The sequence below is a fragment of the Phytophthora sojae genome (genome assembly GCF_000149755.1).
Source record: "Phytophthora sojae unplaced genomic scaffold PHYSOscaffold_3, whole genome shotgun sequence".
Lineage (NCBI taxonomy): Eukaryota > Oomycota > Peronosporomycetes > Peronosporales > Peronosporaceae > Phytophthora > Phytophthora sojae.
In genome coordinates, this window is record NW_009258117.1 from 4,574,643 (window position 1) to 4,598,506 (window position 23,864).

At 56.1% G+C, this 23,864-nt stretch overlaps 9 protein-coding genes across 9 annotated transcripts; 3 read left to right on the plus strand and 6 right to left on the minus strand.

Moving 5' to 3' along the window:
* Positions 1 to 99: 99 nt before the first annotated feature.
* Positions 100 to 3,208, minus strand: PHYSODRAFT_285511 (hypothetical protein). Its single transcript, XM_009525117.1, has one exon. It carries the CDS (start codon positions 2,979 to 2,981, stop codon positions 1,839 to 1,841), a length of 1,143 nt encoding a protein of 380 aa, XP_009523412.1. The 5' UTR covers positions 2,982 to 3,208; the 3' UTR covers positions 100 to 1,838.
* Positions 3,209 to 3,220: 12 nt separating this feature from the next.
* On the minus strand, positions 3,221 to 4,296 carry PHYSODRAFT_558990 (hypothetical protein; the record flags this gene model as incomplete). Its single annotated transcript, XM_009525118.1, has 3 exons — positions 3,221 to 3,722; positions 3,799 to 3,986; positions 4,069 to 4,296. The coding sequence occupies 3 exons, from the start codon at positions 4,294 to 4,296 to the stop codon at positions 3,269 to 3,271; spliced, it is 870 nt and encodes a 289-aa protein (XP_009523413.1). The 3' UTR covers positions 3,221 to 3,268.
* Positions 4,297 to 6,035: 1,739 nt separating this feature from the next.
* PHYSODRAFT_313245 (hypothetical protein) lies at positions 6,036 to 7,715 on the plus strand (the record flags this gene model as incomplete). Its single annotated transcript, XM_009525119.1, has 1 exon — positions 6,036 to 7,715. The coding sequence occupies one exon, from the start codon at positions 6,036 to 6,038 to the stop codon at positions 7,713 to 7,715; it is 1,680 nt and encodes a 559-aa protein (XP_009523414.1).
* A 199-nt stretch (positions 7,716 to 7,914) lies between these two features.
* On the minus strand, positions 7,915 to 10,618 carry PHYSODRAFT_328782 (hypothetical protein; the record flags this gene model as incomplete). The annotated part of the gene is made up of 6 exons (XM_009525120.1): positions 7,915 to 8,132; positions 8,212 to 8,332; positions 8,409 to 8,521; positions 8,601 to 8,756; positions 8,819 to 10,255; positions 10,318 to 10,618. The coding sequence occupies 6 exons, from the start codon at positions 10,616 to 10,618 to the stop codon at positions 7,915 to 7,917; spliced, it is 2,346 nt and encodes a 781-aa protein (XP_009523415.1).
* Positions 10,619 to 13,867: 3,249 nt separating this feature from the next.
* PHYSODRAFT_259700 (hypothetical protein) lies at positions 13,868 to 14,437 on the plus strand (the record flags this gene model as incomplete). Its single annotated transcript, XM_009525121.1, has 1 exon — positions 13,868 to 14,437. The coding sequence occupies one exon, from the start codon at positions 13,868 to 13,870 to the stop codon at positions 14,435 to 14,437; it is 570 nt and encodes a 189-aa protein (XP_009523416.1).
* Positions 14,438 to 14,600: 163 nt separating this feature from the next.
* PHYSODRAFT_496563 (hypothetical protein) lies at positions 14,601 to 16,384 on the minus strand (the record flags this gene model as incomplete). The annotated part of the gene is made up of 5 exons (XM_009525122.1): positions 14,601 to 15,317; positions 15,399 to 15,506; positions 15,584 to 15,831; positions 15,905 to 16,151; positions 16,229 to 16,384. 5 exons carry the CDS (start codon positions 16,382 to 16,384, stop codon positions 14,601 to 14,603), a joined length of 1,476 nt encoding a protein of 491 aa, XP_009523417.1.
* A 248-nt stretch (positions 16,385 to 16,632) lies between these two features.
* Positions 16,633 to 17,960, minus strand: PHYSODRAFT_497725 (hypothetical protein; the record flags this gene model as incomplete). Its single annotated transcript, XM_009525123.1, has 7 exons — positions 16,633 to 16,816; positions 16,879 to 16,921; positions 17,003 to 17,065; positions 17,146 to 17,285; positions 17,357 to 17,412; positions 17,584 to 17,698; positions 17,767 to 17,960. 7 exons carry the CDS (start codon positions 17,958 to 17,960, stop codon positions 16,633 to 16,635), a joined length of 795 nt encoding a protein of 264 aa, XP_009523418.1.
* Positions 17,961 to 18,797: 837 nt separating this feature from the next.
* PHYSODRAFT_313258 (hypothetical protein) lies at positions 18,798 to 19,816 on the plus strand (the record flags this gene model as incomplete). The annotated part of the gene is made up of 6 exons (XM_009525124.1): positions 18,798 to 19,045; positions 19,123 to 19,182; positions 19,250 to 19,281; positions 19,347 to 19,472; positions 19,562 to 19,667; positions 19,735 to 19,816. 6 exons carry the CDS (start codon positions 18,798 to 18,800, stop codon positions 19,814 to 19,816), a joined length of 654 nt encoding a protein of 217 aa, XP_009523419.1.
* Positions 19,817 to 19,947: 131 nt separating this feature from the next.
* PHYSODRAFT_491157 (hypothetical protein) lies at positions 19,948 to 23,793 on the minus strand (the record flags this gene model as incomplete). Its single annotated transcript, XM_009525125.1, has 7 exons — positions 19,948 to 21,567; positions 21,641 to 21,805; positions 21,882 to 22,175; positions 22,264 to 22,716; positions 22,785 to 23,198; positions 23,301 to 23,420; positions 23,632 to 23,793. The coding sequence occupies 7 exons, from the start codon at positions 23,791 to 23,793 to the stop codon at positions 19,948 to 19,950; spliced, it is 3,228 nt and encodes a 1,075-aa protein (XP_009523420.1).
* Between the last annotated feature and the right edge of the window lie 71 nt (positions 23,794 to 23,864).

Consider the following 23,864-nt stretch of genomic DNA (forward strand, 5'->3'; position numbering starts at 1 on the left):
CTCCAAGGTCGAATCGCCAGTGACGGAGGCGGTGGAAGAGGACATCCTTGAACGAGCGTGCTTTGCCCAGCAAAAGGTTGGCCTGATAGAAGTGTATTTGTGCAGTGGTGATAGTTGGTTTTACGGGTAACTTGGTATCATCGTAGGATCCACTGCCAAATGTTGTCGACGCCAAGTTCCAAACCCACGACAACAACGTTCTGCAGGTCGTTTGACTGCAGAAAAATAATACCTGGGTTGTGCAGAAGGTAATTGTGAAGTTATGTGTTTGCTTGGTCGACAGGTCCCCGGAAGTCTGCGCACAGGCGCTGTGGAGCAACTGTTACTAGGTATGCTGTGCTTACGTTGCCCTGACGATCTATCAATTAGCTCTAAATGCTTGTTTCCTATGCTCGCGCAGGCGACGAAAGCACGGATGGAACGTCAATTGTTGACGGCATTGTTCAAGTTTTAAAGAAAACCCCGCTTGACGTTAGGGCCGCCATGCTGGAAAATCTGCTGTTCGTTGGAGGAACCGCAATGATTCCAGGTATTTAGATTTTGGATATTTTGGAGATGGATCGATGTGCTGACCAATTTATCTTGCTTCGTCTTGCTTGCCAGGCTTGCCGCAGCGTATTATGGCAGAGGTTCGCGAGTCGCTGCATCACGATAACGAGTTCGCTTCTGCTTCAGTTGCTGTAGACCGCGCACAGCTTGTTCAGACCTATTTCCCTCGGAATGTGCTAGCGTGGGTTGGAGGTTCCATCTATGCGGCGACCGAAAGCGCGCGGGCATCGGCGATTTCCTCGCAAGAGTACAGCAGCTCCGGAGGCACCAGCATTCCTGACTGGCTTACTGTTGCTGACGGCGAATTTTGAGGTTGCGTGATAAGCTGAAATACTGGAGGGTGGTTTGAATGCTGAGTGTATTTCCTACTATCGGAGTTGCCAACTATGAAGGGGTTCGATTTATCAATTCGGTAAGCGGTACGACTTCAAGTGTCAAGATCTTATCGTTGTGCTTCATTTGCGCGCACTACTGTCGCGCTAGCGGTCAACGGTTTAGTTACTTGCTCGTACGCATTCCCAGTGGTTTCCCGGTGTCGTCCCATGGTGCCTTCATATTAAGATCAGGCATGCCCTTGAGAGTCGTGGTTGCACCGCTGGGTCGCTTCAATGGAGCTACGTGGTGCGGCAGTGCAGACTTTCGTGGCTGCATCTCCTTCGCCACCTTTGCATCTGAATCTCCCGGTGACTTGACGTCTTCCTCGCGCCGGTGTTCCTCCTTGGAATCAGCTCGGAACTGGCCCTTGTTACGAGAAGTGATGCAGTCGACGGCTGCTGCATCTTCTTCCTCGTCCGCATAGTCGCCTTCAACCTTCCAGAGACTAATGCGTCGCAGTTCTTCACACCCACGCACCCCGTTGCGGTAGGTTTTCAGCTGAATGCCCTCTTTCTGAAGAGAAACGTCCGGGAAGTTGGTGTCTAGGAGTGGCTGCTCTTCCTCGCCATTCTCGAGGTAGACGTAGAACGTGTAGTCGTAATATAGCAGCACAAGCACTACGCCACCTACGTGAATCTTGCTGGCAATGGCCTCCACGTCCTGGATGGTCAATGGACAACGTATGAGTGAGTCGCACACTACCTTTTAGCTGATAGTCCACTACGAGCGAGAGCCCACCTGGAATGCAGCGCACTTGTCCATAGCAATCTCGAAGAAGCACTCGACGTTATCGTCCTCGAGCCAGCTTCCAACGTTCCCTGATCCGTTGACGAAGGACCCGCCAGTGCGCGCCAAGGTTTGCACGAATTGCTCTGCCTTGGACATTTCCTCCTGCATTGCCGGCACGATTTCGGCTAGATGCTCCATCGACGGGGTGAATAGCGACGTCGCTGGCATCTTGGACACTTCGCACATAAAGGTCTGTCGACACAACAATGCTCAATGAGTGAGGTCGCCGCGAAGATGAAGGGGTCCACGAATCTACTTACCAGGGCATTCTGCTGCCGTCGCAGCATGGGGATGATGATCGGAATGTCGGACAATTCGAGCTTGGGTCCTAGATCAACGTGGCCATTGTAGCACCAGTTGCCGAATCGGAAGAGAACCTCGCGCAAACTCGGAGTATTTGTCGACCCTTCAGCGCGTGGAGTACGGTGGATGAGGAAGGTTTGGTTGTAGCCTGCGCCACTGACGTCCTTGCACTGCACCTTCAGTGGTTTCGGGGGGCTCTGATGCTTTCCGATATTCGCAGCCTGCCACAGCGTGAGCTTCTTCATGTTGCTGCAGTCGTCGTCGCGGTACGTCTGCAAGTGGATGCCCTGCAAATGGGCGGACAGATCCGGGAAGCGAACATCCAGGAGCGGCTGCTCGCCGTCCGCCGCCTGCAGCACGACGTAGAAGCTTCGTTGGTAGTAGATCACTAGCAGCACCAGACCGCGCACAAATGTCTTGCTCGCCACGATGTCGATGCCGTCGAAGCACTCGTAGCCGCCGCTCTGCAGCTCGAAGAAGGTCCGCGAGTTGCTGTCGTCGTCTCCGTCCACCCACGAGTGTTCCTCTGCAGCTTTCATCAGTTTGCGCTCAATGCGCTCGCTCGAGAGCTCAGCGCCGATGAAGTCGTACACGTCGTACAGAGTCTCTAGAGGAGTCGAGTACTGGGACGTCGCGGGCATGGCCTTCCACTCGCAGAGGTACTGCAGCGACGCCTGCTGCTTCTGCAGTGCCGGCACGACCACCGGCAGGTCGGCGAGCTCCAGGTCGGCGCTGCCCAAGTCGACCTTCCCGCTGTAGCACCAATTGCCACAGCGGAAGAGAACTTCATGCAGGTTGTTCTTGCTGGACCGGACGATGTACGTCTGGTTGTATCCGTGACGGAGCGCCACGACCTCGGGTGTCGGAGCTCCCGACTCGTCCGCGCTGATGTCGGCCTCGTCGGCCTGCGCCTTGGAAGCGGGCTTGCGCATGGTCTGGCGGTCGTCCTCGCTCTTGGCCTCCATTGTCGCGGCTGGGATCACGTCGAGTCTTAAGTGCTTGCTTGCCTCGAAACTGCTCCACTGAGCGCTCACGGACGGAGGGACGCTCCGGATCAAGCCGTACAGCTTCGGTTGTGAAACGATCGAGGCGGTCTCCGCTAATTCAGGCGCAATGTCAAAAACGGATAGCGGAGGCGCCACCAGGACAGGGCAAACTCTCGTCGTCTCATGTTAGGCTACATATCTACAGCTTTGCATTGCATTGCAGAGCGACAGCATGCTGAACTATGTGCAAGTGGGTCGCTCTATGCCTACCACTTGTGGGGCTGGGCCCATGCTCCGGTGGGCTTAGGACCTGCAGGCGCAGCAGCGCTGGGCGTCGGAGCTGCAGGCTTCGTGAGCGGCTTCGCCCACGCGTTTCCGGTGGAATTGGTGGTCTGCGGGGCTGGAGCGGCGGCACCTCCGGGCGGCGGGCCCCAGGCGGCACCGGGAGGCGGAGGCGGTGCCTGACGACGGACGTGAGGGTTCTGCACACGGGCATGGCGACCACGCATAATAGCCTGAATCTTGGTCGCGGCCTGCTGATCCGTCAGCGGCAGCGCCTCCGGGAAGGCCGTGCCGATATTGGCGTCCTTGCCGCGACCGAAACTGAAGCACTTGATGTTGCACAGGTACGGCCCTAGCTGCACGTGGTTGTTCTCCTGGCCGTTCAGGTAGCACATCGTGTACAGCGCCATCTCAAACTCGGGGCTCACACCGATCAAGCTGCAGCAAAAAGAAAGTCTTAGTTAGACGCATTCCCTGGATGCCTCCTTGATGATAATTTCATAAGCTGGCGCACCTCGTGGACACAGGCTTCATCTCGTCTTCCCACTGGAACTGGAACGTGATGAGCTGCTCCTTGTTGTGCGGCTCCATGAATCTGCAGCCACGCTGCTTGGGGCGGATATAGCCCCTGTAGTCGATGCGGCCGTTGCGCTCCTCGTTGTAGACCTGCAGCCAGTTGTGGCAGCCGCAGATCTTGCCCTGCTCAGCGATCGCCGCACAAAACGTAGCAATACATCAGCTAGTGCACGTTGATCCAACCCCCGCAATACAGACCCGTCCTCACATTCTTCTCCTCGCCCACGAACACGTGCTCGAAGCCCGACGAGTCGTTGCGCACTTCGCGCCGGTAGAGGCCGAACCAGATCTGCTCGAGCTTCTTCTTGAAATCCTGCAGGTCGCCCGAGAACTTTTTGTTCTTGACCAGCCAACTGCAATTCCACCCAGAACCATTTAGACCATAGAACGCTGCTATTGTTGCAACGAATTGAACGTACGCGTGCGCATAGCGCATGGGCGCCGTCTCCAGCACAGCGTTCAGGAACGCGTTGTTCTCCGCCAGCTCCTGGGGCGTCACCCGCTCCGTGACTCCGGTCTGCTCAGTCGCACAACCTCAGCGATTAACACCTTGCAACAAACACGCAATCAATTGCAATGCAACTGTCGGCAGCGCACCTCTCGCTCGTAGTTGTCCAGCAGGTCGAAGAGCAGCTTGTACGTGCGGCGCTCGAAGACGCTCGGGTCCACGAAGGTGAAGAGCGGCTCGCGCGCCACATCGCCGCGGGTGTACGCGGTCTTGCCCTCCTGCAGGTTCAGCTCGTAGTGCACGTTGGGCTCCAGCCGGTTGGAGTCGAGCTCCCAGAGCTTGTTACACGCGGCCGAGAGGCTCTTGAGCTCGGCGACTGCAGGCGACAGCTGGACATCGTCAGCCAGCTACATCTTCTGGCAACAGTGCTGCATTGCGATGAACGTACAGGTCGGGGTGGCGCTGGCCATGCTGCGGGCTTCGGGGCGTCCTCGGGGGTCGGCAGGCGATCGCGGAATGACAATTGCACGGGTCCGGCAGTATCCATCCCTGCTGTGGTTTACCCACACTGTCGTCAGTTGCTCTGGAGCGAATGATACAGCTGTTGATTTCCGCCAATCACCGCCCGGAAATCCATCGTGCCACCGGAAACACTGCTGCCACAGCGGTACATTAATGGACCCGACCGGAGCACATGCGGATCTTCAAAGATACTTTTTCTAGCTGCCCTTGCGTTTTCGGAGTTTTGGCAGCAGCGCAGCAACCGCTTAGCCCTATAAGACTAAGCTGGTGCGTTCCGATGCATAAGCTTCCGCATAAGCATCAGCGTACGCTGCGTTTTGTTGGGGGCAGGGCAAGCACGCGAAACCCTGCTGCAGACTCTGGCGCCGAGCCATTGCATTGCGCCAAGAGGCGAGCAAGCGAAGCATGGTGGCGCCAATGTTAGCGCGAGATGAGATGCTGCAGCTGTCGTACTCGGCAGCAAAGCAACTCAGATGGATGACCCGCAGGCGTGCCCTACGCTGCCCTGCACTCGCTGTGCTGTGCTGCGCTGCGCTGCCAGCATGGGATGCCACTCGACACCGAAATACAGGATCGAAACGCACCGGCGCCGCATGACGCGCCTAATGGATGGATTTAGCCTGCGATGCTGCCGACATGACATGGAAGGCCGAGTCTTACTGAGGCAACGGCACGGTGGAACTGAAGCTGGTTTAACACTGAGCGGCATCCCAGCACGATCGCGCGTTGGACGCCGACCTCGAACGCTCCCCATGGCACCGAATGCGCTTCCACAACGAACGCGAACTCCCTGTGCCCGACCTTTTGCCTGGATGCCCCGAGACCGAGAGGGGGTATCGCTGCCGCCACGATAAAAAGCCCGCAATGCTTGCCGCGCGGGGTTTCGCTTGGGCGTCCGTACCTATGTAACGGGCCTTTAACCCTCTGCGATCCCAATAACCTTTGATCCATAATCATCAAATTCGGCTGTTCCCGTAGTAAACGAATCTTCAAATCAAGTGCCCTTTCAAAATCCATGCACTTCCTGAGCGGCTACGTGACCGAGCTGGCAAAAAAAGGACAAGAGTGGTTTTGCCTGGGCTTGGCTCCTTGAGCACCGATCGAGTGCGCTCGCAATGATGTGCCGTCGGCGCCACACTCGCACTCGCCTCGCCGCGCGCAGACCGCTCCCCCCGCCCTGCTGACCAAGCCCCCCGCCAAGCTCCATGTGGGTCCGTCCCGGCGTGCTCAACTCGCGCAGACTGCTCTTCTCGTCCGCCTGCGGCCGCTCGCGCTCGTCGCTGGGCAGTCTGCGCGTCTTCACGTCCTCCCGCGCGGCGCTGCAGGCGGCGGCAGCGGCGCCCTCCGCCCCCGTCAAGGAGCCCGTCGGCGGCGGCTACAGCCACGGCCCATCCATGGCGCCGCCCGCCAGCGACAACCACCAGGCCGCGTTCACCGACTTCCTGCCGGCGGTGCCGCCCGAGTGTCTGCGCGTGCAGCAGGGCGTGCAGACGACGCGCGGCTCGGCGGCCGGCACCGTGGGGCCGTCCTCTTTCACCGCCATGTTCCGGGACATGTCGCCCTACATCAACTTCCACCGGGGCACCACCATGGTCATCCATCTGCCCGGCCAGCTCGTCGAGTCCAACCTCTTCGGCGCCGTGATGCACGACATCGCGCTGCTCAACACGTTCGGCATCAAGCTCGTGCTGGTGGCCGGCTCGCGGCCACAGCTCAACCGCCAGCTGGCGCTGCGCAAGCTCTCGCAGCGGTTCGACTGCGGCATGCGCATCACCGGCCCCATGGAGCTCCAGTGCGCCATGGACGCGGCCGGCTCCGTGCGCTTCCAGATCGAGAGCTACCTGGGCCGGGGCATCGTCAACTCCCCCGGACGGGCGAGGACCATTAACATCTCGTCGGGCAACTTCATCACCGCGCAGCCGCTCGGAGTGCGCGGCGGCGTGGACTTCAAGAACACGGGCGAGATGCGGCGACTCAACGTCGAGAAGGTGCGCGCGGCGCTGGACGACGGAGACATCGTGCTCATCTCGAGCATCGGCTACAGCGCCAGCGGCGAGGTCTTCAACTGCCTCTCGGAGCAGGTGGCCAGCAAGTGCGCGGTGCAGCTCGAGAGCGCCAAGCTCATCTTCATGCACGACGGTGAGGAGCTGGTGGACTCGCGATCCAACTCGGTGGTGCAAACCTTCGTGATCGAGCAGGCGCAGCAGTACGTGGAGCTGGCGCGGCAGAACCCGGACATCAGCGGGGACTTCCTGCTGTACTTGAAGGAGTCCATCAAGGCCTGCGTGAACGGCGTCAAGCGGTCTCACCTCGTCAGTCGACACGTGGACGGCGGTCTGCTGCAGGAGCTCTTCACCCGCGACGGTGAAGGTCTGATGATCACCAAGCACATGTACGAGGGCATTCGGATGGCCACCACCAACGACATCGTGAGTATCATGCGCCTCATCCAGCCGCTGCTTGATGACGACGTGCTCGTGTCGCGCGACCAGGAGCAGATCGAGAGCAATGTGGACACATTCACGGTGGTGGAGCGCGACGGAGCGATCATCGCGTGCTGCACCCTGCAGCCGTACGAGAACAATTTTGCCGAGATGGGCTGCGTAGCCGTGGACCCGACGTACCGCAACCTCGGCAAGGGCAACGCCATGCTCGGATACATCATGCGCAAGGCAGCGGCCATGGGCGTGACCAAGCTGTTCGTCATGACGACGCGAACAGCGCATTGGTTCATGGAGCGCGGCTTCGTGGAGGCGACAGTGAACGACCTGCCCCCGTCGAAGCTCGCGAAGATCGACCTCAAGCGGAAGTCCAAGGTCTACATCTGCGACATCAGCACCAAGGAGGCTCTGGACGAGAAGGAGATGCTCCTTGGTATGGAATGAGCCGGTGGTGGTGGTCAACTGCCAATTTTACGCTAGACTGACATTTTGCCTATCGGTCAACTCCGCGATTCCCTTAGAACGGAGCGAGCAGCCAGTCATATTTAAACTTTACAGCAAGCTGGACAGCACTGACCCTGCTCGGACGATTTCTCTTCTATCGCTTCTCCATGGTGCCTACGCCGCCAATTATTTCACTGACCTATTTGGCGAGGCTGTCTGATGTTTGGCAAGCGTAACCCGTGTATCCTTGGAAGCAGGAGCACATTCCCGTGCTGTAGTCGCACACTCCGCGGTTGGAGCACTCAACGAGGCACAAATTTCCTGCGGCGCCTACGAGGGTGCCACCGGGCACCGTCTTGCCCTGGCAGTTGGTTTCGTCTACAGTTGTGCCGGGGTCGTTTCCTGTGGGGCAGTGACCTGTTGAAGTTGAACAAGCCATCGCACAAAGTGAGCACCAGACATCGGACAAGTGCACCGCGCAGCTCTTTGGACGTACGTTTCGAGCAGTCCGCGCCAAAATACTCGGTGGCCTGCAGCTCGCCGCTCGCCGTCCCGACCGCCCAGCCCGAGTCGCAAACGCACCCAAAAATCCTGTCAGCGTCCCATGTGCTGGAGAACTGCAGACGACAGGCGACAATGTTGGCGAACTCTGCTGAATCGTCCGGCCAAGCCGTTGTGCATGTATGGGCGTACCTGTCCGCCGCCGTAGGTTGTTGGCGGAGAAATGGGCAACGCATTCTTTGCAGCAGCCATCTCGCTCATGCTCAAGCAAGTTCCTTGGTCGGAGCAGTCGTTGGAGCATCCCACTTCATGAACCAACAGTGTCGAGCATTCTTGTGAGCTACGAGCGACAACCACGCTTGGGTTGATAGATACTGTACGTACTTCGTTGGCATGCGGCGCCTTCAAACCCGGGGAAACACGAGCAGGTCCCAGAATTGCGGTCACAGACCCCCTTACCAGAGCACTCCACCAAGACGTCATGGGCTGTAGTAGCGTCCGTGGGAATGGAGCTCCAAGCATAATCCGATGGGCACACACCTGCATACAGGAAGGGATGTTAGCGATGAAACACTACCAAATGAGAATGACGCCTAATGTACGTGTAGAGCAGTCTGGTGACTTGTAGTCGGCGATATCGGTCGGCGCACCCCAGCCAGTGTCGCAAATGCAGACCTTGGATAACAGCGTGCAGGTGCCATGGCCACTGCAGTCATTGATGTACGTGCAGCCTTCGCCACCGATGGTCGTGCTCTCCTCGATTGTGTTGCCCCCGGCATCTTTTGTGCGCACAATGAAGTTCCCAGTCGCCGAGTTGGGAGGAGTCGTGACCTTGTCGAACGTGAAGGAGAGACCAGTGGCTGGGAGGGTATTTGCACCTGCAATTTTGATCGACACTGAACTTGACGTCGAGGTGCTCAGAGTAGCGCTCGGAATGCCAGCCAGGGAGCTGATGATGACTGGAGCTGCGCCAATACTGTAACCTGCAGGGAGAACGGCTTCAATAAAGCCCCCGGCAGGAATTGTGGCAACAGTGTCCAACGTCACAGTAGCTGTCGTAAGCGTGTTGGGGGTCTTCAGTAATGGACGCACACGGCCGTAACTCAGCGGCTTTTTGACGATTGGAGTGCCCGATACGGTTGTCAGTTGCTCGAACAAGTTCCCGCCGCTATCGGTGATCTTCACTGTGTAATCCTCCCAGGTGGGGGAGCAGTATTCCACAATGAACTGGTCGCAGGAAGATCCAGGGTTTACGATGGTCTCGAGTGTGAATCCACGGCCAGTTCCTGGGGCGACTGCGGTGTTACCAGTTGTAACTCGTATCTTGGTTGAGCTCAGCAATACAAATGCGGCGTTTATCGTGGGCAAGTTGACGATGTGGCTAAATGCCACGCCGCTGATGTCGAAACGTGATGGGAATGTCACTTCGACTCGACTTCCCGACGGGATGTAGGCCGCGTTGGCGAATACGACGTAATAGTCAGTTGAAATCCCGGCAAAATAGGACACTGGTGTCAGCGACGCTGATGGGAGTGTTGAGCTCGTGTAGGTCAGTCCGGGAATGGCCGTGTTGACCTGGAAGATGGCTCCTGAAGAGTGGCGCGAGTCAATGCCAAAAACGCCCGTCGTCTGTGCTGCCGGATTGATAATGTTGTCAAATGTGATTGACACCGTCGTCCCTGCTGCAACGTCTTGTCCGGCAATCGTGAGCTTTACGTACGGGGAAGCCACTTGAACCACAGTAGAAGCCACGTCGATATTCACCATGCTTGACAGAGCCGCGCCCGAAAAAACAATCTGGCTGTTGCTCAGCGCTGGAAACCTCAGTGCAATCGCGCTACCAACGCGCAAGGTAATATCGGTAGTGAACGTGACGGTGTACGTCGTTGTCCTGCCGGCCACCAGTGATGCCGCCGTCACTGCTGCAGTATTCGAGATGGTCCCTGAGGTGAACGTGGATCCGGCTACTGTAGTGGACTCAATTGTCATGCCGCTTGAGCTCTTAGTGCGGATCGAGCAGCTCGATGTTGTGCCCTGGCCTGCGGAGCATCTTGTCAGTCGCTGCTACACATTCAAAGCTCTTTGCAAAGGTCACCTCCACCTGGATTCTGGATCCCATCGAGTGTGAAGGAGATCGCCCCCGGGACAGCGTCCGTATTAACGATCGTGATGGTTGCCTGGCCGCTTGCAGACGTCGCCAAAACTGTGCTCGCAAGGTCGATACCTCCGATATTGCTGAGTGTTGCGGACGCCACGTAGAAGGTGGAGGGGAAGGTCACCACGATCGTTCCTCCGACGGGGATGGTTGTGCCTGTAGTGAACGTCACGTCCACAGTCCCAGTGACGCCAGCAGTGAGAGACGCCGGCGTGACGGATGCCGACGAGATCGCTGCATCGATCATCTTCGCACATGACTGCCAGAGAAGCAGTAGCAGCAGTAGTGACCACGGCATCACTCGCGCATCAAACCTTGGTATCCTTTGCGGCCTTTCAAGATGCAGATGGCTACATAGAAGTTCCAGTAAAGTATCAGCGGCCAAGTCACGACTAGGTCATGACCTAGACACATGGTATTCGTAGGTATCACCACATTAACCCCGTGTTACCTGGCAAATATCAAGGTCAGGTCATGACCTAATTGCTGTGTTCCTATTGGCTCAACATTCGCGTTTTCTCAACAACTCTTCCAGAACCAGTCGACCCCGCGACGCTGCCGCCGCGTACGACGCCCGTTATGGACGGTGAGTTGCTGTGCATGCATACTCTTTTCGGCTCTCTCTTCGTAGCCGTGGTGATGAATCTAACCTACCTCATTTTGCTTTGCTAGCGGGACCGTCCTCTACATCACGAGCGCCGACGCGTGGCCAATAGCCACCAAGCGGCTGCGGCAGCCCCACAAGAAGGTGATCGTCGTGCCCCATCACGTTTCAGTTGCTGTATGTGAGGGAAAGCTTACATAGCACTTCGTGCAGGTGTTCGTGCAGGTGCTGCTGCAGTTTGGCTCGCTTCCGCTCGACCTGCAGGACAAGCTCACTAGGTGTGCATGTATCCACAAGCATGAGGCTGGACGTGCACTATAGCAAACTACTCTTGTATGAGCACACCTACCTTGTGGTGCTGAGCCTACCTGAGCCCGAGTCGCTGGACTTCGACTTACCAGGCCCAGCGCGCAACACAGCAGCACAGCATGTAAGTGGGTGGGTGTAAAGGCCCTCTAGTGTCGGTGAATTTTAATTGGAGGCTAACCAACGCATTATCGGATTCGGTGACATGGACACCAGAAGATGAGAAGCCATTGATTGACCCTTCAATTTAGACACTCAAGCCTCCAGTCAGGTAAGAAGTTGTTTTATTAGTATGATGTTATGCTACACGAAGGGTACTAATTAACTTGTTTGCTGCGCAGTAACTTCGAGAATCCATCTATGCTTCGACGCCCCCGTTCAGAGTCAGCCTAGGCGATGGCTACATCGGCTGTCATCCCCCCTCAACCAACTTGCGTACGTACTTGATGACATACAACCGTCTCGAGAAATACTTCGTTTCCTTTGCTGATGATCTCCATTTTGTCCCAAATGTCGACTCTAGATATTTAATAGAAGGTCGGTTGGCCAAGCCTTCATGCCATTCAACCCACAGCTCTTTTACCGTTGATGGTTGACGACTCATACTGTATTGTGGTACAGCCGATGAGCTGAGAGGCGGGGTCAGTTGTTGCTGCTGTTGGGTATCAGCTGATTGTTCAACTCCGTCACCACCTCGAACTGTCGTCTGGCTGTGGAGTCTGCCTGAGGAGTCCGGCACAGGTTGCAACCGGAAAGTAACCTCGCCCTGGAGAAACGAGGTAAGTTGCTGCTCCGAGTGTTCCACCAAGTTGACTAGTTGTCGGTGACCTGATGATATCGTATCCATGACTGTGGAGTGCTGTGTACTTAGTTGCTGCGCGAGTAAAGGCATTGCAACTTGAAGTTGCATCTCCACGGGGTGCTCAGTTGAGCTGGCCCTGGCAAGTGCCTCAGAGCGGTATTGCTGGAACTGTTCACCAAAGATTTCATGCTGTTGAACAGTAGTGGGCAGGAGCTCATACAGGAACGCAGCGTCCTCAAGCACGGCGATCCGTAAGTACTCCAGCAACTCGATAAATCCACGTGCTGCCAAATTTTGTTCCCAGTCTCCATCCAATATTTTCTTCTTGTATGTTTCAAGATCAGGGAAAATCTTCCGTTGCAGGTCTTGGGGAGGTTCCACACAGGCTCGCTCCAGATAGTACAGCCGCGAACGTGCGGGGTGCCCTGACAAGGCGCGCATAGCTTCCCGTGCGAGCGGAGCTGAGTATACACCCTCCATTGTGTCTTGCCCCCATCTGCCATGTCTACGAGTTTGGGAGCTGTCCACATCGCAGCGTTCAAGCTACCGAACTCCCTGCTGTCTATTGGTGTGCGTCTTCTTGTTAAAAGTTAATCCGAGACGATTGAACACACTCTCGTAACGTTTCTTGTGGGTGTTGTACGAAATTGACTTCGTACGAGTGCGACCACGCAAAAACTTGACGTCATACCAATCTTTTGCTGTACGAAAGAAAGGAAAGGGCTCCAAATCGATATGAAAGCGCTCGAACAGGTAAAACGCAACTGCACCAACAGGGCATACGTGAACATCTTTGTTGCGAATATAGCCGACGTGCTGGAGCTTCCCGTACATGTTTGTCTTTCCGTGCTGGATTAGTATCACCAGAGCGATACAGGTCTGAAATCCTCCTCCATCCAGCACCTGAGAGAACATGTCGGCTAGCTCGAGGTCACGTGCGTTCTCCCCGCGTAGCAACCCAAAGTGCGATACCAGAAACGCCGCCCGCCCACGCAGATCGCCCAAAAGAAAAAAGGTGTCACAAATCTGTCGGAATTGCTCCTCAGAGTGATACCCATCGAGCAACGAACCAACACCACGATCTTGGTAGTTCTTTTTCCGTGTTTCCGTTGTTTGGGCTTGTACATTCTTTATCAGCTGCTTGACTTGAGCAGACCGGGGATGGACATTCGAGTTAATCTTCAGCGCGACTTGTTGGTTGTAGAGATCGACGATTGCATTCACGTAGCCGCAAACAGTCGAACCGCCAACGAACGTGCCCTTCTTCTTCTTGGATTCTCGACCTACCACCTGCTCCGTCAGGAAAAGGTGAAGCTTCCCTTTTGTGACCGTAGCTCCATCGCAGAAATGCTTTTCACTGCACCAACTCTGAAACTCAGTCTGATAGCTTTCATACTTTCTCTTCGTGTTGATCGGACGCGTATCTAGAGTTGCCTGTAGGGTAGCCCGTTCGCTCGCTTCTATCTGCATCTGCACCGCACTGTCATCAGCCTGCTGCCCCTGCCCCGAAGCTGTCGTTGGTGCCGCATAGGAGCGGATCGAGATGCCAGAGTTCCTCCCCATATTGCGACCTTCTGTGTTGTCTCGAATGAGTTCAGGTAAAAAAAGAAAAGTATCATAGTTAGGTCCCAAATCTGATAGTGACTCGGGTCATGACCCCTGTACCCAGCTGTGATGATACCCATTAAACACTTCTGGAACTGATGAGTTCGTATATCCAGGCCCAGCACCTCGATACTCGAACTTACTCGACGTCAGTGTGAAAAGCATCAAGTGAAATGAATATGTGGCGTCGAGCTCTAGTGCGTTGCGCGCTTGCGCTCCAGCCGTCGCACGCCGCGTCCAGGTTGCTCCCATCGCAGCCTCTGCGCCTGTTGTCCTCCACTCCGTCTGCCCTGGTGCGTGCGACCAGCGCCGCGTTCCCGCCCTGCCGCTGCTCCAGCCACAAGCGCTGCTTCGCCACTCAGACCAGCGACGACGACAATGACAGCAACTCGCCTGCGCCTGCAGCCTCTGCCGAGTCCAGCACTGAGGCCGCCGCCGACTACTCGGGCGCTCCGGGCGTGGAGAGTCCCGGCGACAAGTTCGTGATGGTCTACACGTGCAGCGTGTGCGAGACGCGCTCGGCCAAGACCATCAGCAAGCACGCCTACTACAAGGGCGTGGTGCTGGTGCGCTGCCCCGGGTGCGAGAACCTGCACCTCGTGGCCGACCGTCTGGGCTGGTTCGAAGACGACAGCACGGACGTGGAGAGCCTGCTGCAGCAGAAGGGCGAGAAGGTCCGCTTCGTCATAGGCGAAAACGTCCTCGAACTCACCGAGAACGACATCCTCGGCAGCAAGAGCGAGCAATAGGCAGACGGCATAAGCTTTGAATAGAGGATCCTTCGCGTGCCAATCTCTCATTTGATTTTGTTTTGCATTCGTACTTGTTCAGCCTGCTATGATCTGGCACGGTGCGGTTCTAGCTACGGTCCCTGCCTGCCGGACGTACGCTATGTTGTTGGCTTAGTTTGTTTTAGTCTTCGGTCAGATGCTGAAGCCACACCCGCCGACCCTCGCCACGGAACATGACCTGCTCGTGCGTGTTGACCTGCACTGAAGGGTTCGCTGACGCCAGCTTCGTCGTCTTGGCGAGACGCGTCGAGTCGATCGTGCTCGTTTCTATATGGTGCTTGCGCTTCTTGCTCTGGTTCTTGTGCCGCACCATGTGCTCGGACAAGCTCTCCTCCTTCCCGTACACGCGTGAGCACACGGGGCACTTGAACCACTTCTTGCCGTTCTTCATCTCGATGATAGGCTGGAGCTCATCGGGCAGCACCACCGGCGCCAAATCGGTGGTGTTCAACGTTTTCTCCTGGTCCTCGTCGGGCTTGCCAGCGCACTTGTGGAACTGCATACCGCGACGTGCGTTAAACTTCATATCACACAGCGGGCACGTGAACGGGTGCAGCTTCTTCTCGTCCACGGCCTTGTTCGGCAGCAGAGCCAAATTGGCAATGCCCGCCTGCTTGTTTTGGCCGATACGGATGCCATTTTGCGCCGAGTACATTTCCTTGCTCGTCTCCATGTAGGCGGCAATGACGCAGCCTGCCACCATGGCGTCAAATTGGTGCACGTGTTCACGGACATCACGGAATTCGGCAAACATTTTCTTGGCGCGGCTGCCCACAATCTCGTGCAGATCCAAGTTACTGATCGTGTGGTCAATAAGACGGCAAGCTTTTTGTTTCATCTACAACGACGCCATCCACGTGAGTAGGCTTTGAACCTTTGAACGTCATGAACTCCAGCATTCGAATACGACCAAACATACCTGGTCCTTGTAACCAATACGCGTCCTCCGCTCGTCCTTACCCATCTGACTCAAGTTCATCTCCACGAACTCCGCAGCTCGCCTCAAGTTACCAGCCATCTCGCCGTCCTAGACCACAGCATCAAGCCAGCAACGGATGAATACGTTTTCCAAATTCCGCAGCTCACACCGCGTTGCCCAATTACCTGCGAGATCAGCGTGCGCAAGTTGTGTCCCGTCGAGAAGAGCTTGTTCGGAGCAGGACCGTGGTGCGACTTGTCCTCTTCGCCTTCGAACTTACGGTACGCACTTCCTTCGTGCACAATGTGGTCTTGCACCACGGTACCACATCCGTTGCCATCCACACCGTTGCAGATCGTGTCTCCACGCGCATAGTCCGTGATGAAGTTGTTCTGCTCTGTGTTGCCGCACGTCTCGCAGCGGAACCGCGGCGCTGCAGTCATCGAACAAATCAGAAGTCATTACTCCGCTGCGCCTAACTGTAATTAGCACGTTCATCACTGCACCTGTCTTCTGCTCGGCGTCGAGCTCTGAGAACTCGTCGGCGTCCGACTTGCCCGCCTGCTTCATCTTCCGGATCAGCAGCATCACGTCGTTCACCTTGAGCTCGGGCACCAGCAGGTTCACGATGCGCTCCTCCATGGGCAGCGCCGGTTCGTCGGCTTGTCTGGCAGCTTTGGCCGCAGCAGCGCGCGCTGCCGCCTCCCTCTTGGCCGCTTTCTTGGCCGCCTCCGCCTTCTTCTTCTTGTCCACCTGCGCAAATATCCACCACAACGCCGTTAAAACTCGGGTTGACGCTCTAATCCGCGGCTTATTTCGCAGCTGCAGACCATCACGAGCGGCTCGTCGTCCAGCGAGGGGCGGTCGGCGGCGTCTGCGGCCGCGCTGGCCTCCGCCTCGGCGGCTCCGAAGCCCGCGAATACGTCCTCGGCCGCGCCGTTGTTCAGCGCCGCGAAGAAGTCGTCGGCGCCGGCGTCGAGGTCCATGGCTGGCAAAGGTTGGTGCTCTGGACGATGGAGGGTGCAGCCCTGAGCGTGCGAGGGGCCAGGGGAGGGCAGGCAGGGCGCAAGAGAACGAGTGCGAGTCCGCCCTTCACCTTCGCCTGTTCCATACAAAGCCAATTGGCAGTGTGTCCTGAGAGCAGTGAGGCTCGAATTTAACGTATGCCGTCAGCTTAAGGCAGACGTGAAAATAACGTAAGTATTCAGATTAAGAGATATTGACCATTTTCGGGTCAGTAATTACATGTGTTTTGCGAGGCGATCTGCGCGACGTGTAGCCATTTCTGCGAGCGGTAGCTGGCTCGACACACGGGGCAGAGCGAGACCTCGTAGATGTTGAACTCCTCAAACGCCGAGAGACATTGCGAGTGGAAGGCGTGCGAACAGCTCAGTAGTGAGACGCCTGCCATTGACGAGCTAAGAGAAATTGGTCAGAGAGGGGGAAATTGAAGCACTGAAGTCGGTCATCGAAAACTTACCAGAACGAGTTGATGCAGATAGCGCATTCGCTCTCATACCGGGCTTTGGCCTGCAAGTCATCGTTGATAGTAATGTGCATAAAATAATTAAACTCATTGCAGCGTCATAATAGCACACTTCAACAAGGTTCGTCACGAACCTTGTTGAAGATGGCCAGCCAATCGTCACCACCGGGAAAAAGTGTTGCTGGGTCTGCGAATGATGTGTGAGAATTAACCTTGAAAGCAACACTGTAAACTGTGCTGCTTGCAAGAAGGTGGACATACCTGTTTCGGTCTCGGGTACGGAGTCTTGGAATACGCGGCGGCTCATACTCAGCGATTTGTCGAATTCGGCCAGCAATGCGTCGATGGAGTCGTCGCGCTTGCTCATTGCAGTCACCAATCGATCCGTTGTTTTGCCGACTCTGGCACGAAATGCAATGCTTTAGTGTACACCTCGCGCATGATGTATATGCTGGCGTTGCTCCTGCGGTACCTGTTCGCGAAAAATCGCCGGCGCCGAACGGGGTCCCCCTTGCCGGAGCTATAGAACTGTGGCCCAACGTTGAAAGTTGGTATGAGATACACACATGCGAGTACATATATCTTGCGCACCTTTTGCCACAAGCCAGCAGCTTGGCGTCTTGCCAAGAATCCGCGAAACATGGCCTGTTATCATTCTGTTAGTTCTCAAACAAGTATAAAAATCTCGTTAACACCAACCTGAACTCGTTTGGCACTGTACTCGCGATGGAAAGCTGACGCCATTGTTGTGGCGCGCTTCTGGTAATCCTGCTTCCTGCACAATGGACATACGCGCTGGTTCGTCCGCAGGAATCTGTGCTTACACGTAAGAGAGTTATGCCCAGCACACGTACACACCAACGGGGTAGCCATGACACATACCGCTCGAAACTCATGATGCAGGCAAGGTGGAACATGTGCGAGCAGCTCAAAATCACTTGCTCTTTAACTCCGAAGGGTTCACGGCAGATGGAGCACGGGTGCTGGGTATCCCCTCGTGCTTCTGCTTGTTGTTCGCATTCTTCCCATTCGTCTCTAGTCAGCTTTGGCGGTGGACGTGTGACCTGCCGTGACATCAAAGCAAGGTCAAACGCGCTCGACTAACAAGTAAACAACAAGTTCACCGTACCAGGCCTCGCTTTTGGGCGAGTGTCAGTCGAGGTCGAAGTTGCTGGCTGCGTTGAGTTCTGCAGGCAGAGCAGAGGTCAGACTCATGTCGACTGGTGCTTGAACGTGGTCGCTCTTCGTTCTCGAAAGTGCAGGTCTCGCAGACCCACACACAGCGATACTCCGAGCTCGATGCACTTCGAGTTGTCAACTTCTCCCGACTATCAATCTGCTGCAAGTAGACCATCGCAGCGTGAGCGAGTCTCTAGCTAGATGGCCACGAAGATGTAATAACCTACGGTGGGTTTACGGGGTCGACGTGGCCGAATGCGTAAATCGAGTGTGATAGATCGAGCTAAGTGGTCCTAGGATCATTTCAGCGTTAGCAAGGTTACCAAGGCGTGAACAGGGGGCTAGTGCACGAAGCCTACCTGTAGCGCAGCCGCGTTTATGACCGTGGACTTGTCCAGCTTGGCTGCGACTGCAACAAGGACACCCACGCCAATTCAGTCCTCTGCGGATCGGCCAAGGCAAATCCGAGCTCTAGATTCACCTTCGTTTCGCCGCCTTGCACGACTCATTTGTGTCAGAGTTTGATATACCAACAAGCTCGCCACCAGCTCGCATCAGCTATCGAAGGAGTTACCTGGAAGCCCCGACGACGCACAAAGGCCAAGCATGCCGTTTCAAAGCCAGCAAAAACGCCTCCAAAGGGCGGTCGATTTGCGGCCCATTCGAGATAACGGCCGCTGCCATTCCTCCAGCCCTCGCCCCGCTTCGGTCCTCTTTACCGAGGAAGTTTGCGCATGGAGCCCAAGCACTTCGACCACGAGGAGGAGCTCTGGTGCAAGATCAGCAACGTCAAGCTGAGCGAGAAGTCGCGCCTGAAGGACGACGAGGTGAAGCCGGTCAAGGACGACGAGTCCCGGGCGGCTCAGGCCAAGTTGGACCTGGAGGTCGAGCGCGAGTGGAAGCAGTTGCAGGATGCCGGCGCCGGGAAAATTGAGATCGCCAGCAGTTCGTGGGCCAAGAGTGTCTGCAAAGGGCTTACCATGTGAGAATCACCCAAGGCACGGGTGCTGTATGTTATTATAGTGCAATGCGGAAACTAATCTTTTATTGTGGTGGCAGCAACCACATGAACATGCGCTGCGCCGACACGGGTCGACTGATGTGGCAGTCAGATGAATGGTAAGTTCATAAGTGTACCTGTGTGAGTGATGTCGTGTTTCAATAGCGCTGACAGGAGTGATGACAGGGGTGACGACATCTATCGTGTGGAGCAGAAAGGTAACTCAATCGTGTATTGAAATGAGTGTGTTTTCTGTGAGTTGATGATTTCATTGTGTTCTCAGCGCGTCTTCCGGTGGACATTCTCAAGTGCTCGGCAGTGTCGCGCGAGATCAACTTCAGCTCCGCCGAGGAGATCTCGCAGTTTCGACTCGAGCAGCGAGTTTTCCTCGACGGAAGCTGCATTGAAGGTGCGTGTTACTCTGCTGTTGTTGAAGTGCGACTGGCGACAGCACGAGAGCCAACTAACTGGAACTTGCTGCATTTGCCTTGACAACAGAATGGCTTTTCAACTTTGGCTACGTGATCCCGGGATCAACCAACACGTGGCAACAGACCATCGAGTCGGCAGGTCCAGAGAACATGCTGGACCCAGAGATGATGAGGTTTGGCTGGACTGAGCTTCGATTTGTCTTACTGAAGTGGACTTACAAGTTGTTGCGTGCTACACAGTGGCAAGCTCACGATCGAGACGGCATTCTACGACGGCCAACTGCCGATTGCCAAGACCGTCTACAGAATATATTATGTCTGACATCCTGCAGCGAATATTCGCAGCAGAGCCCACTGCTCCACTGGTGAAACACTACAGAGCTTAGGCCTCGAGCAATTCACGCTAATACAAATGCACGTACGGAAGATGACGCCGCTCTTTCAACCGGCGCTCTATAGTTCTAGGCGCTTGAGGCGCTTGTGCTCTTCTTCCCTTGCCTCGCTTGCATTGATCTCGTCGATGGGATCGGGGTAGCAAGACAACTCGGACTTGAACTGGTACAAGTCCCGGATCCGAATAGGCCGCGGTAACGCGCGCAGCTCCGCCAGCTCCGCTTTAGTCGCGTTCTTGCGCTTGTCGTGCGCCACCTTCTCGGCCATGTTACTGCGGCCGATCACGTGCACTGCCAACTTCTTGGGGCTTTGAAGAATCCACTCGCGGTAGAGCTGCGCCATCTCGCTCTTCGTTACCGTCTCCAATTCCTTCGCGAGCTGTGCGTCCATGTCGAAAACCAGGCGGCGCGATGTGATCTCGTACCAGTAGTGGTGCGTCGTCTCTAGGAGGTTGTGGTCAGGCTCGAGCTTCAACAGGATCTGCGCTTGGGCGTGGTCATGGAAGTGCTCGTCTGCCATCATTTCGATGGCTTCTTCAAAATCAACCATAAAGCGGTCCACACAAGCGGAGATGTACTCAGCAGCGAACAACGACGACTGAACCGTCACCCCGAATCCCAAAATGCCGTTTGTCACCCGAACAGTACACGAGACATCGTAGCCCAGCTCCTGCTTCGTGCGAAGCGTGTCAAACAGTGGCTCCTCCATTAACTGGTGCAGCAAGTCAGCATATGCCAAGTGCCGCAGCGTGAGCGGGCCGATTTGGTAGTAGAGCTCCACCTGTGTATTCGTCTCGGATCTGTTCTCGCTGCGTTCCTTCAACAGGAAGCCCACAGGAGTCTCCGGAATAGCAGTGATGTGGCGACGCGGGAAGTCGCGTAAATCGAGTGGTGCAGCTACTCGCTGCAGGTGAGTTTCGACCTTGTCAATCATTTCAGACGCCACCGAACGAGCAATGTTGCCATGCGCGAAGCTCGCAAGCCATGCCTTGCCTGCCCACAACTGGTTTGATACAAACTCCTTCAGGGATTCAACGGTGGCGACCTCCATGGAATCTAAGCACGCCTCCAATGGGAACGCGCGCTTTTCCAGAAGCTGCAGTCGTAGGTACTTTGCTTTCTGAGCCACCTTCGTGATTCCGTTCTTGGATTCGCGCATCAATTCCTCCCGCATAACCTCGAATCGGGCTTCATTGATCTTCGTTCCAAATACAGCGGCAACCACCACCTCGACCAGCAGGTGCAACTTGTCGTTAAATCCACCAAAAACGAGCTCTAGGCCAGACTCCTTCACGTGGAGGGAGTACATGAGCTCGGCCACGTTGGCGTGGTAAGCGTACTCATTAAGGGCGTCCCGAACCAGTTTGACGTACAGCTGCGTATGGGTCCAATTCTCGACATTCCCCACCACGCTCGGCAAGTGTATCAGAAGCGCAACGTGTGCTCGCGGTGTCGCAAAAACTCGATCGGGCTTGTACCAAAGTTTGCCAAAAGACGTCTTTTCACAAACGAGGTCATCCACACCTGTCGTGTCAACGAGAGAAAAGTCTCGCGGGATAAATTGGTTGGGTCGGGGCAAATGAAGCTTGGGGTTTGTCCCTGCACTTTTCCAGCGCTTAATCGTGGAGGAAGAAATGTCCTCCTTCGAATATTTGACTCCGAACCACTTTTCTTCGATGACCTGAATATCCAACGCAACCAGTAAGTATATATGCTGGCGACAAACGTCAAGATTTGAGCACTACTATTCGTACCTGAGCTTGAAATTCAGGCAAATCCGCAAACGTCTGTGAAACGATCGACACACAAACCGTCTCAGCGGTTAAATGCCGCAGCACCTCCTCAGCAAGCTCCTTCTTGAATTCACCCTTGAAGAGGTCGTAGCGCAACAAATCTTCGGGCGCAACCTTGAACATGGACTAGTGCATTGTTCATGGAGTTAGTCGGACACGATTCATGATATGTGCAAGCATAAAATAAAAAATAGTAGCGCACCTGCATGATTTCACCCAGCTCTTCACAGCGCTCGACAGCACTATCTTCTTCCTGGAAGCGGAATGAAATATCGGCTAGCGCTGCAAGCTCGTCAAAAATCCACGCAGGGCAGCCATTTATCCGTAGCATGTGCAAGTACTCAAAGACTGCATGCACGATTTCCTCCCAGTGGGAAATTCCCTCCAGCGTGAGCTTCATCGTCACATCAAACTTTGCAGCGTAGGTTCCACAGTCGTAGCCATCCGTGTCGGTCACTCCTGCCGTAACAGCGGAAATCCATCCGCGCTCCTTGAGCTGTAACATAACGCAATGAGTGCCATCGATAAGGTGAGCGTTAATGATCACGCGAGCTCTTTCCCACTGGTTTAGGTCGTCCACGTACATGTGACAGCACCGAGCCCTCACTTTCGTGGCCCAGTAGACTTGCAACGTAGTCTGCAGGTTTCTGGTGGTGTTGGCCTAGAACCGGCGGGATCATCCAGTCCAGATGCAGCGTGTGGATATCCCGGACGGGTACAATCTTGCAGAGGAATGGAGCGCCTGCGCCATGAGCTCCAAAGGGCGGTCCGGCGGCCGCGAAGGACGGCACCTTCACCTGCTTGTTCGGGATCGCGCTAAACGACTTGGTAACCCACTGTTCCATTTCATCCAAAGTGTTCTCGCCGCACACCACGAGCTTCATGATGTTCGCCGAGTAGTACTTCTCGTAGAACTCGACAATCTGCTCGCGTACGTCCACCTCCATCTTCTCGGGCAACTCCTGCAGACTCTTCTTGTTTCCCCAGCTGAACCGATGGTACGGGTGGCTTGCAGGCGACATGTCACACAATACTTGCTGCAACAAGCATAACAAGCATCGTCAATACCATTCCGCCATTGCTCCTCAACTGCCCCGCACCTCACCTGTGTGCGGATCCTGTCGTTCTGCGTGGCCTGACTGAACTCGGACTCAATGGCCGACAGCTCCCTCTCCATGGCCTCCGCCTTCAGCAGCGGCGAGATGAAGAAGTGCGCGAACATGTCGAGCGCCGGCTCCAGGTGCGCCGGCCCCACCTCGAACGTGTAGCTCGCGACCTCGTTGTCCGTGGCGCCGTTGCTATAGCCCCCGTGGGCGCTCAGGAAGGACTCGAACTCGTTCTCGTCCGGGTACTTGGCGCTGCCCATGAACAGCATGTGCTCGAGATAATGCGCCAGGCCGGGGAGCGTCTCGGGCTCGGCGAAGCTGCCGACGCCCACCGTGAGGCAGGCGCCGGCTCTGCGGCTCGGGGCGCCGTCGCGCTCCTCCTCGCTGTCATCGAAGCTGCTGCCGTCGTCGTCCTCGCTGCCGCTGAAGTCGCTGCCGTCCCCGCTGAAGCTCTGGTCGTCGTCGTCGTCATCGTCGTCGTCCAGCTGCTGGAGGCTCTCGCTCTCGCGCGCGACGGCGGCCGCCACGTGCGGCACCTCGGCCGTGGAGATGAGCAGCGCCTGCAGCGCGTTGGGCAGCGTCAGCAGCCGGTACTTCTTCTGGTCGTTGGGCGACTTGGACCGCTCCACGGGGTCCTCCGGCGACGACGCCATCGCTGCGATGCTGCCTTGGTGGGAAAGTGACATGACGATCCACGAGCGGTGCCCATTTTATAATACCCATTTCGGCTTTAGTTTGATCAAGTTAATTGAAATGGCCTATTTTAGTGAATGGGCTGAAAGAGCTCATTTTATAGACCCTTTTTTGCCGCCCCTCGCCAGCCACAGACCGAAAGCAGCAGAGGACCATGAAGCTCGGCCGCGGCATCAACGTGGAGCACATCAAGCGCATGACGCTGCGCACCGTGCGCGAGAGCACGGAGGGCCAGCCCGAGACGCTCGCCTTCCTGGACGCGCTGGAGCGCAACGACTTTGACGAGACGCAGTGCAAGCGCGAGGCCCGCCACATGATGCTCGTGCTCGAGGCCAAGGTGCGGCCCTCGCTTGACCCGTAGAGGCGCTAGGCCTGCATAGAACTGA

Excerpts from the sequence above, each read along its gene's own strand:
- PHYSODRAFT_285511 (XM_009525117.1), bottom strand. The coding sequence starts at position 2,981 with ATGGAGGCCAAGAGCGAGGACGACCGCCAGACCATGCGCAAGCCCGCT.